Here is a 20662-nt window from a genome sequence, read left to right on the forward strand (position 1 = left end):
ACCTTCAATGCATCCATCCATGATTCCAGAGCCTATTCCAACTCCTAAAGAACCTGCTGGTTCTAACAAAGAGACGGAACAAGGCGACGAAGCCGAGAAGCCTCCGAGCAAGAATGCCGAGCCTAATGTTCCTCCACCAGTGGCAAAAGATAAAGGGAAACAAGTCCAGACCTCATTCGAAGCGGAGCTAAAACAAACAGAGGAGGACAACAAAGCAAAAGGGGCTGCCAACACATCCAAGCAGGACCCCTCCACCAAGGTTTAAGATCTAGGCCAGTTAGGACTCCCTCCCCTTTCTCATGTAATAATTTTTGTATTAGGGCTTTCATTTCCAGTGTATATCTTGACAAAATTAATAAGAAATTGGAAAGGTTTGATCTTCAACTGACTTCCAACCTTCAGTAAAAAAAATACTAATTCGCTTCTCCTTAGCGCAAAATTACATGAGTGGAACAATTAACTCCACCCCCTAATACATAGTAAAGTCTTTACAACATTTCGATTAGCAGTAACTTCAAATAAAAGTACATACACTTAGTATATATATGTAAATTATGCCTCAAAACCATAATATATGCAATACGGCAATACACATTCTAAAACTGAACTTAGCATTTAGTTTGGGGCATAAAACAATCCACCAAACTTACTGTAGCTCATCAACACATCAACACTCATAAGGCACAGTTTCTGATAATTTCCCCGAAGTAGAGGGTCCGAGGACCCGACGTAACTAAGATTCTGTCTAACAGTCAATAGGATATCAATTTCCACGAGGTATGTGGTCCGAGGACCCTGCATGACCAAGTTTCTGTTTGATATTTAGAAATAGCGAATTGAAACGTTAATTTCCCCAAAGTAGAAGGTCCGAGGACTCGACACAACTAAGGTTCTGTTTAACAATCAATAAGATATCAATTTCCACGAGGTATGTGGTCCCAAGACCATGCATGACCAAGTTTCTGTTTGATATTTAGAAATAGCGAATTGAAATGTTAATTTCCCCAAAGTAGAAGGTCTGAGGACCCGAAATAACTAAGATTCTGTTTAACAATCAATAAGATATCAATTTGCACGAGGTATGTGGTCCGAGGACCATGCATGACCAAGTTTCTGTTTGATATTTAGAAATAGCGAATTAAAATGTTAATTTTCCAAAAGTAGAAGGTCTGAGGACTCGACATAACTAAGGTTCTGCTTAACAATCAATAAGATATCAATTTCCACGAGGTATGTGGTCCGAGGACCATGCATGACAAAGTTTCTGTTTGATATTTAGAAATAGCAAATTGAAATGTTAATTTTCCCAAAGTAGAAGGTCCGAGAACCCGACATAACTAAGGTTCTGTTTAACAATCAATAAGATATCAATTTTCACGAGGTATGTAGTCCGAGGACCATGCATGACCAAGTTTCTATTTGATATTTATAATAAGTAAATCGAACTGTTACATAATGATAATTTGAACAACGAACGACAAAAGTGCTTTTCATTAATAATAATACATTCGTATGTTATTTACATTTCAAGGACGTTGTACAATTTTTTCATTTAGATCAGCTAAGCGATATGACCCTATGGCCGCTACAGAAATGATTCAGTATGGTCCTTCCCAATTTGGTGCTAGCTTTCCCCACGCTGGATTTTTGGAAGTACCCATGACTTTCCTCAACACCAAATCCCCAAGCGCTAGTGGCCTTAGCTTCACATGAGCATCATATCCTCGTTTGAGCTTCTGCTGATAATAAGTCATTTGGACCATGGTGGCCTCTCGTCATTCCTCAACCAGATCCAAGCTTTTCTCTAAGAGGCCATTATTATTTCCCAGGCTGAAAGAACTCATCCTTAATTTGGAAAACTCAAATTCTAAAGGTATCACCTCCTCGGCCCTGTAAGTCATAGAGAAGGGTGTTTCTCCAGTGGATCTTCGCGGCGTAGTCCGATATGTCCACAAAATGTGTGGCAATTCCTCTACCCATCTACCCTTTGCGTCATCCAGCCTCTTCTTAAGTCCACTGACTATAACTTTGTTAACGGCCTCAACCTGACCATTTCCTTGAGGATAAGCTATAGTAGAGTATCTATTTGTGATGCCCAAGTCATTACAATATTTCCTGAAAACTTTACTATCAAATTGCATGCCATTATCTGAAATAAGTGTGTGAGGTACCCCAAATCTAGTGATAATGTTCTTCCAGATAAATTTCTTGGAGTCCACATCCCTAATATTTGATAAAGGCTCAGCTTCGACCCACTTGGTGAAGTAATCAGTTCCCACGAGTAGCCACCTTTTGTTTCCCACAGCCCTCGAAAAAGACCCAACTATATCCAGTCCCCATTGAGCGAATGGCCAATGACTAGACAAAGGATTAAGGATACCACCAGGCTGATGAATATTGGGAGCAAACCTCTGGCATTGGTCACATTTTTTTGCGTAGTCCTGAGCTTCTTTCTGCATATTGGGCCACCAATATCTCTGAGTCAGAGCTCTGTGGGCTAAGGATCTCTCCCCAGTGTGACTTCCACAAATTCCCTTGTGCAATTCTTCCAAAAGTGCCTCCGTCGCTTCAGGGTGTACACATAGTAGGTATGGCCTGGAAAAAGAGCGTTTATATAGCTTCTGATCCTCAGACAACCAGAATCAAGGTGCCTTTCGACGAATTTTATCTGCTTCAGACTTCTCCTCGGGCAGAACATCGCTTTTTAGAAAAGAAACCATGGGGTCCATCCAGCTAGGTCCGAACCTTATCAGATAAATACGGACGACACTTGCGGTGGTTAAAGTTGGTTTCAGCAAGTTTTTGACGAGGATAATCCTAGGCAGACATTGAGCCAAGGACGTCGCCAAAGTGGCCAACGAGTCCACATGCGTGTTTCCACTTCTAGAAACATGCAAAAGGATGAAAGAATCAAACTTGGATTGTAAACATTTGACCTGGGTCAGGTACTCTTGCATTCTTGGATCCCTAGCCTCCATGGTCCCCGTCACTTGGCCCACAACTAATTGAGAATTTGAGGACATATGAACTGCCTTTCCCCCATTCTCCGGACCATATCCATACCGACTAAGACAGCTTCGTACTTAGCCTCGTTATTAGTGGCTAGGAACGCTAATCTCAATGATTTCTCAAAGGTAATTCCCTCAGGAGATACCAAAACAAGTCCAACGCCTGATCCCCTTTGGTTTGCTGCCCCATCAATATACGCTTTCCAAACTAGAGGCCCTTTGCACGTGATCATGCCAACTGATTTTTCATTCATGTGCGATTCCTTTGCAGTTTCTCCTAACAATGGTTCGGCGAACTCTGCCACCAAATTAGCGAGAACCTGGCCCTTCACTGAGGTGCGCGACATCTATTTGATATCAAAATCTCCCAGAATAGTTCCTCACTTGGCTACCCTCCCCGAGTAATCAGCACTTCGTAATACTGACTTGAGAGGCAGTTGAGTCAAAACTACGACGGTGTGGGATTGGAAGTAGTGAGGAAGCTTTCGTGTAGCATGGACTACGGCCAGAATTGCCTTCTCCAAAGGCAAATAACGCACCTCAACTTCATTCAAAGATTTGCTAACATAATAAACTGGTCTTTGTACTCCACCTTCGTCCCTTATCAGAACCAAGCTAACTGCATGGATAGCTACAACTAGGTATGCAAACAGGAATTCATCGACCTCTGGCTGAGACATGATGGGTAGCTGGGAAAGATATTCCTTAAGTTGCTGAAAAGCTAAAGCGCACTCCTCGGACCATTGAAATCCTTTCCACTTATTTAACAATTGGAAAAAATGTCTACACCTACTAGCGAACCGAGAGATAAATCTGCTAAGAGCAGCAGTCATCCCAGTCAATTTATGAACTTCCTTCGGATTCCGAGGTGGTTGCAAGCCCTGAATGGCTCTGACCTGTGCCGAATTTACCTCTATTCCTCTATGAGTCACCATGTAGCCTAGGAACTTTCCGGAGCCCATCCCAAAAGAACACTTTGAGGCGTTAAGGCGCAGCTTGTACTTCCTAAGTGTTTGAAAGGTGTCGTCCAAATCTTTCACATGCATAGGTACTGTCTTACTCTTCACTACCATATCATCCACATATACCTCAATGTTCTTCCCAAGCTGCGATTCGAACATCCTGGTCATCATCCTTTGGTAAGTAGCCCCTGCATTTTTCAAACCGAATGGCATCACTTTATAGTGATAATTCCCCGTAGGAGTAATGAATGCAGTCTTCTCTTGATCACCCAACGTTAAAGGTATTTGGTGATAACCTTGTAAGGCATCTAAAAAACTCATCCGAGTATGCCCAACCGTAGCATCCACTAGCTAATCGATGCGAGGCACCGGGAACGAGTCTTTTGGGTAGGCTTTGTTCAGGTCTGTGAAGTCCACACATACTCTCCATTTTCCGCTCTTCTTTTTTACTACGACAGTGTGCGCCAACCATTCTGGGTAGAAAACTTCTTTAATAGCCCCAACCCTTTTGAGCTTGAGCACCTTTTCCTTGATGGCCTCGGCATGTTCTTTCGAAGAACGCCAAGGTGGTTACCTCTTGGGAATAACGACAGGGTTGACGTTCAAATGATGGCAAATAAAACTTGGGTCAACCCCCGGAGCCTCATAGGGATCCCATGCAAAACCATCGATATTGTTTTTAAAAAATATCACCAATTCCATCTTCTCTTGGTGTGGTAGCCGTATCCCAACTTGAAAGAACCTTTCAGGGTCATCATTTATGAGAAATCTTTCCAACTCTTCACACGTGGCCTCCTCTGCTGTCACCGCACTAGCCGCATCCAGAGTTGTTAATTGCTATAAGTCTTCCACAGCCGAGGTCAAGGATTCTGATTCGGCTTGATGCAGCACTGCGGCCGATATGTATTGCCTTGCTACTGATTGGTTACCAAGAATTTCTTCAATCAATCCACCCGAGGGAAATTTCACTTTAACATGTAAAGTCGAGGAGACAGCACCCAAAGCATGCAGCCAAGGCCTGACGACGATGGCCGTGTATGGAGAATATGCGTCAACCACAATGAAATCTACATCGACCGTTTCCGGGCCTGACTGTATGGGCAAACAAATTTGTCCCTTTGATATGACAGCATTCCCTTCAAAGCTTATCAACGGTGAATCATAGAGAGTGAGATCCTCCAGCTCTAACTTAAGCCCCTTGAATAAGTTAGGGTACATAATATCTCCACCGCTACCCTGATCGACCATCATTCTCCTGACGTCATAATTCCCTATCTTCAATGTGACCACCAGGGCATCGTCATGTAGTTGAATAGTCCCAACCTTATCCTCATCTAAGAATCCCAAAATAGGCGTACTCCCTTTGATCCTCTTCGGCCTCGAGCCAGACTCTTCAACCTGGGAATGTGACACCGCCATCATCCTTATAGGATAGGAACCGGTCCTGCCAAGTGCAGTGAAGATGACATTAATCGTTCTCAAGGGTGGCCGAGATGAGTTGATCTTCTGATTATTTGAACCCGAATGATTTCCTTGTCCGTTGGGTTGATACAGGTGCTGCTTCAATTTTCCCTCACTAACAAGCTACTCTAAATGGTTTCAAAGGGTCTGACAATTCTCGGTAGTATGACCCACATCCTGATGATACTGGCAAAAGAGGTTTTGATTCCGTTTCGTAGGATCCCCCGCCATTTTACTGGGCCACTTGAGGTAGGGTTCCTTGCGGACTTTCTCCAGCAATTGGTGCACTGGTTCTCGGAATACGGTATTAACTACTTAAGAAGTGGTTGAACCAGATTGCCTAGAGAAATCTCTCCTTGGCTTATTGTTATGGTACCTGTCCGACCTGAAATCCCTTCTCTCCTGAGGGATAACCTTCGCCTTACCCTTACCTAGTTGTTGATCTTCCTCAACCATTTTGTACTCGTCAATGCTATCCATGAGGGGACATACACTCCGTACGGGCTTTTTAGTAAGAGATTTCCTTAAATCGTGATCAGTTGGGAGGCCCACTTTGAAAGTGTTAATCACCATTTCGTTAAAATTATTTTCGATTTCATTAAACATTTGCTAGTATTTGTCTGAATACACTTTCAAATTCTTACCCTCTGTTATGGCCATGGATAACAATGAGTCTAAAGGCCGAGGGACTCTGCTGCATGTAATGAATCGAGATGCAAATGCCCTAGTGACTTCCATGAAAGAATCGACAAACCCCGGCTTTAGTCTGTTAAACCATCTCATAGTAACAAGTCTCAGGCTAGAGGGAAAAACTTTACACATCTAGGTTTTGTTCTGAGAATGTACCGCCATCCTTTGTTGAAAATGGCTCACGTGTTTAATTGGGTTTGTCCTACCATTATAAATGGTGAAGGTAGGCTGAGTGAACCGCTGTGGGAGCCTTCCTTTCTCGATCCTGCGTGAGAAGTGTGACTTAGAGAGTTGGTGCAACGCTCGACTTATAGCATCGTTTCCCAAGCCCTTGGAGGGAAACTTCTTATGCTTACGACTTGGAAGCTCATCCTTCTCGTAAGAGAAGGTTTCGCTAGGGGGAGTCCTAGACCTTAGATTGTAACTGCTTCCTTAGGACCCCCCAGAGGAAGGATTGGATGGAGGTGAAGCTCGCCTTCGTTTGACACGGCGTAACTTTTTCTTAAGGTGGTCAATCTCCCTCTGCATGGCCTTGGCATCATCCTCATGGGTGGCCCTACTTCCACCACGCGAATGGCTTGCATTAGGGTGTATTGTATACACACTTCCCTCTCGATCCTTCCGACGTTCAAGACGCTCAAAATGATCTTCGCGCTGGGACCCCTGAGACTCTGCATGATGCGAACCTAAGCCTGCCATGATGTTCCAATTCATTCAACACTAGATTCTCACAAACGGCGCCAATTGTAGGTGCACAATTTGTACCTGGTCCAATCACTAGATGGACTCAGGCCCAAAGAGTCTTATACAATGAAATTTGTAGAGTATAGGTTTGAAATCTAGGTTAGGGATATTAGAGAGTTGATAAACAGGCTAAAATGCCACAATCTATGCAAATAATAGATGAATATGACAAAAAACTCTCCTCGGACGTAAGCCGAGGACCACTTGTATTGCCTTTCTTTCTCTAAGCAAAATATTACAATTGGTCTTCCAATTTTTTTCTTTCGCCCCCTTCTTCATACCTCTCCTCTCCTCTTATATCCTTTTCTTCTCTTCTTTTTCTCCCACGTGTAGCACAAATTTTCCTCATAGATACTTGTTCCATCCACCACCTTCTTGAAATCTTTAAATAATAGTTGGAAGGCTGAATATTACTGTTCAGAGGTCATTTCTCCATTAATGCGGTCAGGGAGGTAGATGCAGGGCCTTTAATGCGGTGGTAGCAGCTTTTTTCCTCAGATATTTCTCACACGTTCCTCCTTCTAACGAGTGCTTGGATCACGCCTTTACCCAACAGATCTTCCAGAATTCTGTCTCTAAATCCTTTAGCACATCCCATGGCCTTTACTGGGTCCGTCCGAGGAGATACTCCTCATCGGACGATTCCTCTGCCCCTTATAGCGCGAACTGGCATGTAGGTCTCGAAGATTCTGATTGAACAGACTTATACCAATAAACCAGGCCCAAGGCCCAAACATGTATTTAAGCATTTTTACCCCCCACAGACATGTTATTTATTTATTATTTATATCAATATCTTTCACATTAGTTTTCTTTTTCTTTTTTCTTTTTTCTTCCTACAGAATTTGACGAAAACGAGAATAGATGTAAACCACGTATATGATATATAATTTTTATTATTCATCATCGTTATCGGTCATACATGCACTATATACCATGTTGGCCATTAAATCAATACTAATCCTCCTCAATCTTCTCAAATGTATTGAATAAAATATCTGGATATATTGGGGATTTAATGATAATCTTGTAATGGGATTGTGATGGATCACAATGTCTAATTAACAATAAATGTGAACTTTAAGAACAAAAATGAAATATTAAGGATGGAATGACACTTGATGCAAATTTAGAGACAATAATGCTAAAAAATAATTTAAAGACTGTCATTTGAAAATTAACTTTTTTGTTTTTAAAGATATTTCACTCAAAATTAGAGTTTTATATATTAAAAATTTGCTTAATATTCACTTAGTTACATACAATACAAACTCTTTATTATGTTTGATAGAATATATTATATTATATTAATTTAAGGATAACTCTTGTTACATACTTTTTATTGCACTCTCCTTGTGAAATCGTGTTGTGAAAAAACGATTTTGAATATAATTGTGAAAGAGAAGTACTATATTCACAATATTTTCAAAACAAATTTTAAGTGGTAAGTTATTACTGATTCTACTTAAAATCCAACTTTTTTGCCTAACAAAAATAGCTAGTATTAACTTACTACTTAAAATTTGTTATGAAAATATTGTGAACATAGCATTTCTCATTGTGAAATGACATTGCATCCTGTAGACAAGGTGGGTAACTATCACCACTCTTTAATTTAAGAGAAATGCTATATCCACAACATTCTTACAACAAATCTTAGGTGATAAGTCGTTATTGATTCTAATTTAAATCTACTACTTAAATTACATTTTGCCCATTAATAAGAATCAGTAATAAACATGTCACTTAAAATTTATTGTGTGAATATAATTTCTCTTAATTTAAATTGTTTATGCTATGTTTATTTTAGCAATAATGTTTTCTAGAAAGTAGATAACAAGTCATTTTCCAAAAAAATAATTTTTATAAAACCATCTCATTTTTATATATTTGGTAGCAACCTTAAATGAGTAGAAAAATAATTTCCTAACTTCTCTTAATTAGCTTGCTATTAAATATAGTCATTTTTCAAAAAAATTTAACAAAAACAATATCTAAAGATAAGTTATATGAAGTATTTTTTTTTTCTATCGAACAAATTTTTTTTCTCATTTTTCCTGATATTACTAATCACTAAAAAAAATACAGAAAATTATATTTACATAAGATTTTCTAAACATGGAAAAAACACGAAAAACTATCTTTATAAAAAAATTTTTAAACACAAAAAAAAATCAAAACTATCTTTTACGGATGGTTTTCTAGACAATAAAAAAAACATGAAAAACTATCATTACACAAAATTATCATTTGAGTTGTATATTAGTACAATTATTTAGCAATTAATGGAATCGATTAGTCACACACAACGAAATGGCCTAACTAAAAGCCCAACACATGCTTGATCAACCGAACAAATAAGGAATATTTGATAGAATAATTTAAAATATGTTATTTAAGTGTTTTTTATATACATATGGATAAAAGAATATAAAAAAATATATATATATATAATATTATTTAAAATGTGAATTATTACCTTAAAGCTCACGTAAGAAACCAACAAACTCAAAAAAAATCAAACGTCACTGCACATCGTGCGAGTACTCAACTAGTCAGTCTTTTTATTAACGCATAAAATTCTCCTCACCAATCCAAATCCAAACACACTGTCCTCTTCCTCTGTTTCTTTCATTCTCTCACTCTCATTCACAAAAGAACTTAGCAAAAAACAAACTTACCAATTCATCCACGCCTTCGAATCTTATTGCCATATAAATCTCTAGATCTCTGCCCAATCCCTCAAAATCAAATTTCCCTTTTTGCAAAAAGCGATTACCGTTCGTTTTTATTTTTGATTTGATAATAAATCCGAATTCCATGGGGCCTATCTCTGATCCAACGGCCAGCGTTTCCCCTTTGTTTCTCCGTGAAAAGCTCCAAGATTTCTAGGGCTTTTGTTGTGTATATATAACTTTTTCGTTTGCGCATTTTCTTTCTAGAACAAACAAACATAAAAAATGAGGGTGGCAAAGTGTCAGGTGTGGCAACCTTGCAAGAAGAAGAGGTCTTGATCCATTAGCTCTGAAAAGAGAGAGAGAGAGAAATCATTTCGATTTGGTGGAACTGAGTGTGTGTGTGTTTTTTGTTTGGTGAGAAAGAAAATTTCTAGAGAGAAAGAAGATGGCATCGAAGTCGTCTTCGTCGTCGTCGGCGGCGGCGGCGGCTGCGGCCAACAATAACGGCAGGACGCGTGTGGGGAAGTACGAGCTTGGTCGAACCCTAGGCGAGGGCAATTTCGCGAAGGTCAAGTTTGCTCGGAATGTCGAAACCGGTGAGAACGTCGCTATCAAGATTCTCGACAAAGAAAAGATTCTCAAGCACAAGATGATCACTCAGGTACTCATCGTAATCGTAATCCTAATTTTTTCAATTCATTTTTTCGAATCGTTCGAATCAGATTTGTTTTTCTCCTTCTTTTTTTTCTGGATTTCTGGTTAGTTTTATTGATTCAATTAGTTGAATTTGAGGAATTTCTTCTTGATTTTATACCGAGTAAGACCTTAATAGTATTTGTTGTTTGACTGTTTGGCTGCCGAGAAAAAATGAACGAGGAAAAAGAGCAAGCGAAATGTAATTTGTTGTTTTTTATTTTTAACTATTAGGCGAAGTCAACTTTCGCAATAGAAGTTTGTCATTTTGTGAAAACAGTGGAAAAAATAGTAATTCTTTACTAGTTATTATTTGCTGGTCGGTTCTTTATTTGACTTGAACTTTCCGGAAATTCTAAATAATTGTGTATTATTTTCGTTTTTTAATTTATCCAATGTTCGTTAGGCGGCGAATTATTCTAGTGATATCTCCAAATTGATATTGAATTAATTGAGTATGTGACGGTCCCACGTCATGGTATATTAGGTTGATATGGAATTTATAATATTTATAAATAACCGCAAAGAGCAACCGATTTAGAGAGAGTTAGAATTGGGTTTATCTCACAAACAAATAAATTCAATTTCAAATAAATAAGTCTATGACTATGAAGACGAAAGTTTCACAACTACCAATGTGACTTCTTGTGATTATTATTATTTTGATTTTTGATAGGTAATAAAACTATTATTGAAAAAAAAATATTTTGAACATCATGTTCATGATGGTGAACACTCTGAACAAGAATCAAGTACAATCTAATCAAGAACTAAAAGAAATAGAGACTAAGAATTTAGATATAGAAATACAATTCGTACACCCCCAAATACGAGCCCAACGAAACAAAGTACCGAAGAGGAGAGATTTTAGGTGATCTAACATTCTCTCCTTATCTTCAAAAATGCGGGTATTGCGTTCCTACCAAACTAGCCACATTAAACATGCCGGGGCCATATTCCAAATGGTTGAAAGATGCTTTCCAAATCAGTTTCTCCAAATAAAGAAAAAAAAGCTAATTGACCTCGGCATTACCCATTGGATCCCGTTTGGGAACAGTTTATCTAGCTTTTTGCTGAAAGTGTGCAAAAGTGTACTTGTATTGCGAAGAAGTGAGAAAAAGTGAGGATTTAAAAAACTTTACATAAAAGTTAAAAACTAAAAGGTGAGAACGTGTGTCAACAATTGTAAATGTGATATTCCTCCGATCACAACTTTCCACTCTAGCAGGTTGTGAAAAATGTTGTGAAAAGAGATTGTGTCCCTATAATTACTCATTTCAATTTAATTGACTCAAACTCTAATTCTATATTTGTCTTTTATGTTCTATTTAATTTGCTTATGGAGTGCTTGCATAATTATAAGATAATATATATATTTTTGATATGAAACTCTAAATCTAAGGAAATTTTGGTTAATATAATTACATTGGAAACATAATTCTTTTGTCGCGTGTAATAATATTGAGACTCTAGGGGTTATTGTGCGCTGTTTGGTTGCTGTAAAAGTTGTCAAGGAAAGAAAAGAAAATAAACAACATTTTGATTGCCAGATGAATTATTTGCACCCCCTCACTTTGGCATTTAGTGGAGAATTATTTAAGATTTGTATGTATTTATTGTGCAAAGATTATACTTTGTTGAAGTTCTAAATTTATTATTGTTTCAGTCTATATATAAATGTTGGTTTTTTGTTTTTTTGGCTGGTTTCTCCTTTGCAGATTAAACGTGAAATTTCGACTATGAAACTGATCAGACACCCAAATGTTATTCGTATGTATGAGGTTTGGGAGCACACCTACTTTGTTTAATTTTATTTTTAACTTATCTCAATGTAATGACATGACTTATTATTCTATCATCTTCTTCATGGTTTATTGCTGGAGATTTATATTTGATCTTAATTGTGATATATTTCTATATCCTGGATTCTCCACATGTTTTGTACTTAATTGTGACTTACAGCAGTATTACTTGTGTAGGTGATGGCTAGCAGGACGAAAATATATATAGTCATGGAATTTGTGACCGGTGGGGAATTGTTTGACAAAATTGTAAGATAGTGCTTGTTTCCTACTGATGACTAACATATGTGATCTGGAATGAAGTGCCCTAAATTATGTGTACATGATCTGTTAATAGACTCTACTTATCATAAAAATGAATGATCCGTTAATAAACTCTATATAATTAACTGGTTTTTGTGCTATTTCTTGATCCAGGCAAGTAAAGGAAGGTTGAAGGAAGATGAAGCTAGAAAGTATTTTCAGCAACTTATTAATGCTGTAGATTACTGTCATAGCAGAGGTGTATTTCATAGAGACCTAAAGGTGTGATTTCTATTTTTGTTTTAGCTATCTGTTTACCTATACTCTTAATGTTTGAGCTGCTAAATCCAGCTAGGTCCAAGACATTTCAAAATTGACTTACTTGGTCCCTAATCACCGTCATAGAGAGGAGAAAATTGAGTGACAGTTTAGGGACCAAGTTGGTCAGTTTTGAAATGTCTTGGACCTGATTGGCATTAGCCCAAATTTCAGGGGTTTGCCTGTATTTTACCCTAAAATTAATTTATGCAGTCGGAGGCGATGAACTGATTTTTATGTATAATTGAATGACATTGCATCTATTATAAGAAAATAAAATAAAATAAAGATGTCATTGTGGTTTGTCATTTGCAGCCAGAGAATTTACTGCTGGATGCTAATGCAGTTCTTAAAGTTTCGGATTTTGGATTAAGTGCACTACCACAACAAGTTCGAGTGAGTATGATGACTTAATGTGATGCAGGGAGTGCAAATTCAATTCAATTCAATTCAATTTATTGATTTATTTAATTTTAGAAGTCCATTGTCTTTTTACTATCGGTCTATTGAATTATTTTAAGTCTTGTTAGCTAGTTAAGTTATGAGTTATCAAGGTTTTTTTGTAATTGCATAATTGGGTTTTGGCCCAAGTCAATCAGGGTTATTAGAGTTCAGTCCTAGTAGTCAATGGGAGTAGTATTATGATTGATATATAAAACTTTGTTGGTATTATGCCAATGGCTTAGTGCTGAATCTGCTGATTCCAGGAAAGGATGCACTAGGTGCTAATTCCAAGCAATCCTAGGTTTGATTCCAGGTTTATCCTTTGATTTCTATTCTATTTGTTCCTGCAAAAGATTGTGTTGCATCAATTTTGGTATTAGACCGTTAATTGTTCTGCATCATATTGCCTCATAGAAAAAAATTGTGTTTATGCACTTATCCAAAAAAATAAAAAATAAAGATTTTTTTCCTAAAAGTTGCACAAAACTTTTACCAATGAGTCCTGGTTCAAATGTTAGTTTCTCCTCTTACAAGTGTGGGTAGAGTATGGGGTCGTAGGTTCAAAATCCACTGATGGGCCTGTAATTTACCTTTAAAAAAATGTTATGCAGAACTTAATATAAAGAGGTGTTGGTGGCCACTGACCACTGGGCCCTAGAAGCCCCACTTCTCATTCTGATTTGCCTGTGCCTACCACACTGTTTTTGGGTTATATTGGTACTATGGTGAATTATTAGGCAGGTTTACTTAATCTATTTGTGAAGGTACTGTAACTGATTATCTAATCCCTCTATTTAGGAAGATGGATTGCTTCACACAACATGTGGTACGCCAAATTATGTTGCTCCAGAGGTATATCAGCTTTTGGTTCAAAGTGCAAGCTACCATTTCTTTACTCTCATAACCTTCTGTTTTGTTTTGTTAACCATTGGCACTTCACTTTTGTAGGTGATCAACAACAAAGGCTATGATGGAGCTAAGGCAGATCTGTGGTCATGCGGTGTGATTCTTTTTGTCTTGATGGCTGGATATTTACCTTTTGAAGACTCGAACCTCATGTCATTATATAAGAAGGTTAATTGCTCTCTGTCCCTCTTTCTCCATTAATTCATTCTTAGAATGAACTAGGAACTTTTTAATGTAACCAGGAATCTGTTTTATCATAGTGAACAAAATTTCTCTGTGAAAATAATTAGCTTGTTAATGCAGTTGAACTATATTCTTCCAACTGGGAATCTCATCCAATTCCACATTAATGTTGTGTATGTGAGTTTAAAATTCTTCTTTAATAACCTTTTTTGTGCTCATACATGATTTAAGATGGTAATTTATGTCCAAAAAATAGAAGAGGAGGAAATGTGACACTGAAATGCACTTTTAAATCAACTGTGCATGTTGTAATTTGCAACTTGATGGACAAGATCAGTTTTAGTGCCAAATATAGCTTAGGCTTACAAGACATGTAAAGGCAGTGAACTTGATTGGGTTGACATTATTTATGCATTAAGCTAAGGTAGGTAGATCATTTTGACATAAGCTGAGTTATTTCTGGTCAATCAATTGATATGTTCAATTGCATTGGCATTTGATTTTTTTTTTTTTTACTCAGAAGTGAGTTGGTGCTGAGTATAGCTTAAGAGTAGGAGTTTCTTCTTTGTACATCATGTGAAGGAAGATCATCTGTTGATGGGGTCACCTTGCATGTAGTTAGAAGTTGTTAGCAATGATGTTTTATGTTCTTGGAAAAGGAGTAGGGTTTGCACTTGCCAGTTTTTGACCTAAAAGTGAGTTGATGTCAAAATAAAGCTCCTTAATGCTGGGGGTTATCAGCAAAATGTTGTGGGTTCCAATAAGGTAGCAGAGTGGGAGAGGAAAAGAAAGGAACTTTTTTAATGGGCTTTGGCTTCATTTGTGTTTGTTGTTTTGGAGGGGGGGTGTGGATGGAAGAAAGTTATGCACTGTTTGGAAGTTATTTATACATAAACTGAGTCTAATACCTTATCTTTATATTATAGTACTTCCAATCATAATTGAGTTTATCTTTGTGTGTGTGTGTAATAAACTTTAATACAGTGAGTTTATCTTTGTGTGTGTGTAATAAACTTTAATACAGTGACTGAAGCCTTACCCAACTTATTTGATCTTAGTATTCATTGTTTCATGTCAAGACTAATACTAAGGATGGGTTTGGCTTGTGTCACTTTTATTGAGTCTACTCCAAGTTGCACCCCTGCTTTTAGATTTTAGGTTCCTGTGATCTTAATAGTGTTGATGGGACATTCTATGTTCAAGTGTGAAGATGTAGTTATTAAATTCATTAACCTGATGCCATTATTGTGTATCCTTTCTGCAATAATATTATTTATACAATACTCATGGAAAAGACTACAGCTCTCAAAATTGGAAATTCAATTTTATGTCTATAATGCTCATAATTTGTAATGTGTACTTTTGTAATAAACTTTTGTGGAGTATGACATTGATTAGCGTAAAGACAACGTAAGTCCATACGGGGAGTGGAATCATGAAGGAGCATGTAAATGGCAGGTCAATGTTATTTGACCTTCTAAAGGAGTGATTTGCCATGTTTGAAATACGGAACTTTGTTGCATTTGTTTGAAATATTTCGTAATCTGTCTATATTTATAAGCTCAAAGCTGGTTACATGAGGAATCTATCTGACTACAGATATTCAAGGCTGAATTCACATGTCCTCCATGGTTCTCCTCAAGTGCAAAAAAACTAATCAAAAGAATCCTGGACCCTAGTCCCTCAACTGTATGTCATTTTTCTCTCTCCTTTGTCTTGTTTGCTATCTTGTATTTCTTGTGTATTTACTATGTATGCTAATCATGTGGAACAGCGGATTACAATTGCCGAGGTCATTGAGAATGAGTGGTTTAAGAAAGGATACAAGCCACCTAGTTTTGAGCAAGCTGATATTAGTCTTGCTGATGTGGATTCTATCTTCAACGAAATAGGGGTAAGATCATTGTTTCACCTTTCTTTTTGGGTGGGTGGGGGTTTTTTGGTCATATAGCACTAATGTGTGTCTTTGTACTTGCTGTTTGGACAGCATTCTGGAGAGCTTGTTGTGGAGAGGAGGGAAGAAGGACTTGTGCCTGTGGCACCTGTCACTATGAATGCATTTGAGCTAATCTCTACATCTCAGGGTCTCAACCTCAGTACCCTTTTTGAAAAGCAAATGGTATGCTTGACTTTGGTTGTTGGCCTTGGTAAATTAGAAAACTTCCTCTTTTTTATTCATTTTTTATTTTCATTTTTATTTTTTTCCTGAATGGTAAATAAGGTATCTGACATGGAGAAACTTGAACTCAAGAACCTCATATTTCATTTGTGGAGGGAAACATTTCATATATATATATTATACATGATAGCAGCATGATGATCTGTAGACTTAGGTGCTTACCTATGGCAGTCCAAAATGTGATGTTTTTTTTTTTCTCCTTTGGTTACTATGTTGAAGGATGTGAATTTAGTTGTTGCCTGTTGATCTCTAAAATTCCCTTGTCTATGTTGATTTTCTCAAGTCATATGTGAAAGTATTTTAAAAATATTATTTTTAAAAATAAAGTTTGGTTGATATTTCAAAATAAGCGATGATATAAATTTTTCAAGATTAATGTTTATGTTATAGTGTTGTTACCCTAGTGTTATTTGGTTGGAGAAATTGGTTTGGAAAGCATTCCTCCTATGTGCGGAATCTTGTGCTGGCTTGTCTAATGTGGAAGGATTGTAATGATTTCATGTTTGAACTTTGAAGAGGCTGAGAAATTTTTAGAGCAATTGCATTATTTGCTGATCCGTACCTCATTTGAATGGTTGAATGGGCTCGAACAGGGGGTTAACGCTTTGTACTTCCATTGTTGATTTCCAAAATTCTTTAGGATTTTCTTCTTAACTGTTCATGTTTTATTTATTTATTTTTAAATCACTATGTGATGATCATCGTAAGCACAAAGTTTTCTCATTTTTTAATAAGATTTCTCACTTATAAAAAAAAAATGTTACTCTAGTTTGGTGGGTGGAGTTGTGTATCTGTGGTTTACTCCCTAGGGGTGAGTCCAAAGGGCCCTGCCTTGGTGAGGTTCCACATCATCATTTAAAAAAAAAAATGTTATTCTAGTATTGCATAGTTTTGAAAGAGCCACTTGGCTCGTCGGTTATTGATATTGGATTGACTCATGAACATAAAACTTAAGAAAATGGCTGACATTTCCTTGGTAACCAGGGGCTTGTTAAAAGGGAAACAAGATTTGCTTCCAAATGTAGTGCTAATGAGATAATCTCAAAAATTGAGCAAGCTGCAACACCTCTTGGTTTTGATGTGAAGAAAAATAACTATAAGGTGCAATGAGTTATTCTTTTTCTCACTCTTATCCATGATTTACTGTAGTGTCAACTGTCTTCCAATTCTGACTACCACCCCCTATTTCTCCCTCTCTTTTTTAATTATTTGGAATCAAATCTGTCTCAGTTGAAGCTTCAAGGTGAAAAAACTGGACGTAAAGGTCATTTATCTGTTGCAACAGAGGTACGTTTACTTCAGACTCCCCCCCCCCCCCCCCCACCTTCAACCCACTACTTTTCTCCCTTTCTCTTCCCGTAACGCATCCCATCCCTTTGTTGTTAGAAGTAGTTCAATCTTGAACTGTTTACAATTCTCTGTTTCAGATTTTTGAGGTGGCCCCTTCACTCTACATGGTTGAGGTTCGCAAGTCTGGAGGAGATACTCTAGAATTTCACAAGGTATCCTATAACAATGTCATTGCACTTTGTGGCATTTATTAAAAATATAATATTTTTTCTATTGAGTGAAATTATGGACTGCACTGATGTAGGTCATGGTTCCTTGACTTCCTTCACCCAATGTAGTGGTGATTCCTCTGCCACCTACCCACTGATGCATTCGTAAAAAGTGCAGTACAAAGATGGGGGGAGAAAGGCACTAGGGGGTACAGTGATTTTTAGCAACTTTCATTCCCACCTTGCCTGGCTTCACCTCATTAAGCAAAGATACTGGCTAGGACTAGGAGTGGGTCAAGACCAGCTTTTAGGTTTTGTTTCCTACTAAAAAAAGTATCAAATAATATTTTTTGTTCTTGAAAAAAAGAAAAGACAATTTTCTAGAAAACAAATTTATCCCTGCAAAAAAAGAAAAAATTCTTTACAACCCAAAAAAAAAAAAATCATGTGGTTAAGATGCCGAAATAAAATTTCAATGGCAACTCATTAAATAGTATATGGTAACAACCACCACATTGCCTTAGTCACAAAACTTTATAGTCGGTTTTGGATCCTCAACAAATCAATCAGGGCCACCATATATATATATATATATATTAGAGGACACCTAAACTTGTATATATAAAGGGGATAAGATCCATTCATAAAAAAGTGACTAAATGTATTGCTGGCCATCAACCACCGGTAAACCTCCTTTTTCCAGGCTTGGGATTGATTGTGAGTAAAATGTATGACACTAAGCTTTGAAGGTTATGAGGAATCGGTATTGGATTAGAAGTTGGTGTTGTTGAAGTCGTTTTTTAATTTGAGGTTGGTGTTGTTGAAGACCTTATATGATTGGAGAGCGGCTATCATGTTTTCCCCCTTAATAATTTACTTGAATTTCATGATCTTTATGTTTTCTTGAAGCCCTTTTCTATTTGTTTTGTTTGTGTGTCTCATATATACTTCTTGTGCGCCCCTTTGCACCCCTTTCAGAGAGAATATTGCTGTTTTTAATGAAATTACATACATTTAGATAGTGCTATTGTTCCATTTTATGAAATTGTTTACCTTTTCCTTGTTAGTTCAAATTTGTACTCAGTTGTCTTAATATTGCAGTTCTATAAGAATCTCACAGTTGGGCTGAAAGATATTGTTTGGAAAACAGCCGAGGAAGCAGAAGAAGGGAAAAAAAGTTAGTTTTTATAATTTAATTTTCATTTGAAGTATCAATTATCATTGCTGTGCTGGTTTTTTATACTTCAAAATCTAAGTTTTTGCAAGTTGTGGTCCTTCACAAGGTTCTTAAATCCGAATTTCCAGATATTTTTTAATATCTGAGGTTATTATAAGTAATCTAAACAGACATGTTTGTCTTTTTCTTCAATCTTCATGGTATCTGCCAGTGATATGTAACTTTACCCTAAATGGCCCTTAATAATATACGATTTAAAAAATGAGAAGTTTCTTAACAAAATTGTAAACAACATTATGTCATAGGTACTCTTTTGTGGGTTACATAGATCTATGTGTTTTAGTATTACATATGTTTGATGAAAGCTTATCAAAAAAAATATATGTTTGATGAAATTGTACTCCAGAAAATTCACATGGTCAAGTCCTGTCAAAGCATAAATTGTGGTTTGCTTTCCATTGTTAATAATAGCATAAGCAAAGTATATTAATTTTTTTTTTCTCTGGTTTTTCATTTTACAGGTGATGGTGTTGTGGCATCTTCATAAGTGGTAATTTTGCTGTTTAGTTTTTATAGGTGTGCAATTATATCAAAGGAATATAACATGGCCTGCATTGTTGTATCTTAATTGTGTTGTCTTGGCTTGTTAGCCACTGCTTGGATTATACTTTTGGAATGTATCATGCATACAATCTTCTTTTTGTTGGTGAATATGAAGGGACAGGAAACAGAAATACATAGAACAGCATTGAAGTTGTCAAATATTCCTCTCGAGGCTCTGACTGCCTCTCTTTTGTCGCTCTCTCTGCCTGCATATACCATATACATCTCTCTTATATATTGTTTATAGAATGCTAATAAAAAAAAAGTGAACTTTTTAACAAGAATGACATCTTGTTAGAAAGATGGAAGAAATAATAAATCTAAATAAAAAAGTATGACATCTTTCTAACGAGAATTATATACTTCTGTTTTAGTGCTAGTTATAAGACAAAAAGTTCTTAGTGATCCTCTTTTTTGGTTTTTGGATAAGAGTTTAGTGATCAATTAACTGACACTGAAGGGGTTCGATCTAATTTTCTTAATTGAATAGTTTGGTTGTAACGCTTAGTTTGTTTGGGCGATATTGTTTTCTAGAAAATGAGTCATTTTTCAAAAATTATTTTTTATAAAATTATCTCATTTTTCTATGATTGGTAACAACTTTAAATGAGTTTTAAAAATAATTTTCTAACTTCTCTTTAGGGGTGGCAAATGGGTGGGTTGGGTCATAAATGGGTTGGGTGTGTAATTATCCATTTATGACCCGTTTATATATAAATTAATTATCCATTACTCGCCTAACTCATCTAATTAGCAACCCATCCATTTAACCCATATAATTTCAATATTGCCACTAACACATTAGCGCACGTGTTGAAACACTTTTCTAACTCATCATTTAAACTTTCCTTTCTCTCGTAACTTTATTGGAATCTGAACAAAGCATAAATTTTTAATAAAAAGAAGAAAACATGAGACGTGTGAGCTTGCCTTAAACAAAATGAAAGGGATTTGAAGACTCTCTTGGAAATCAAGCTGCAACTACTTCAAACCCCGCAACATAAACCCTAGTTGCCGAGTCTTTGCGCCAAGAAACTGGTCAAAGAGATTGAATGCCACGGCCACGGGTACA

The 20662-nt window shown here is 36.8% G+C and overlaps 1 protein-coding gene across 1 annotated transcript; it reads left to right on the top strand.

Moving 5' to 3' along the window:
- Positions 1-9456: 9456 nt before the first annotated feature.
- On the top strand, positions 9457-19785 carry LOC142636067 (CBL-interacting serine/threonine-protein kinase 23). Its single transcript, XM_075810138.1, has 15 exons — positions 9457-10204; positions 11955-12017; positions 12216-12287; positions 12456-12563; positions 12915-12995; positions 13842-13895; positions 13992-14117; positions 15732-15821; positions 15907-16026; positions 16120-16251; positions 17296-17412; positions 17542-17598; positions 17739-17813; positions 18912-18987; positions 19509-19785. The coding sequence occupies exons 1-15, from the start codon at positions 9989-9991 to the stop codon at positions 19532-19534; spliced, it is 1413 nt and encodes a 470-aa protein (XP_075666253.1). The 5' UTR covers positions 9457-9988; the 3' UTR covers positions 19535-19785.
- The last annotated feature ends 877 nt before the right edge of the window (positions 19786-20662 follow it).

Source organism: Castanea sativa, chromosome 5 (assembly GCF_040712315.1).
Source record: "Castanea sativa cultivar Marrone di Chiusa Pesio chromosome 5, ASM4071231v1".
Lineage (NCBI taxonomy): Eukaryota > Viridiplantae > Streptophyta > Magnoliopsida > Fagales > Fagaceae > Castanea > Castanea sativa.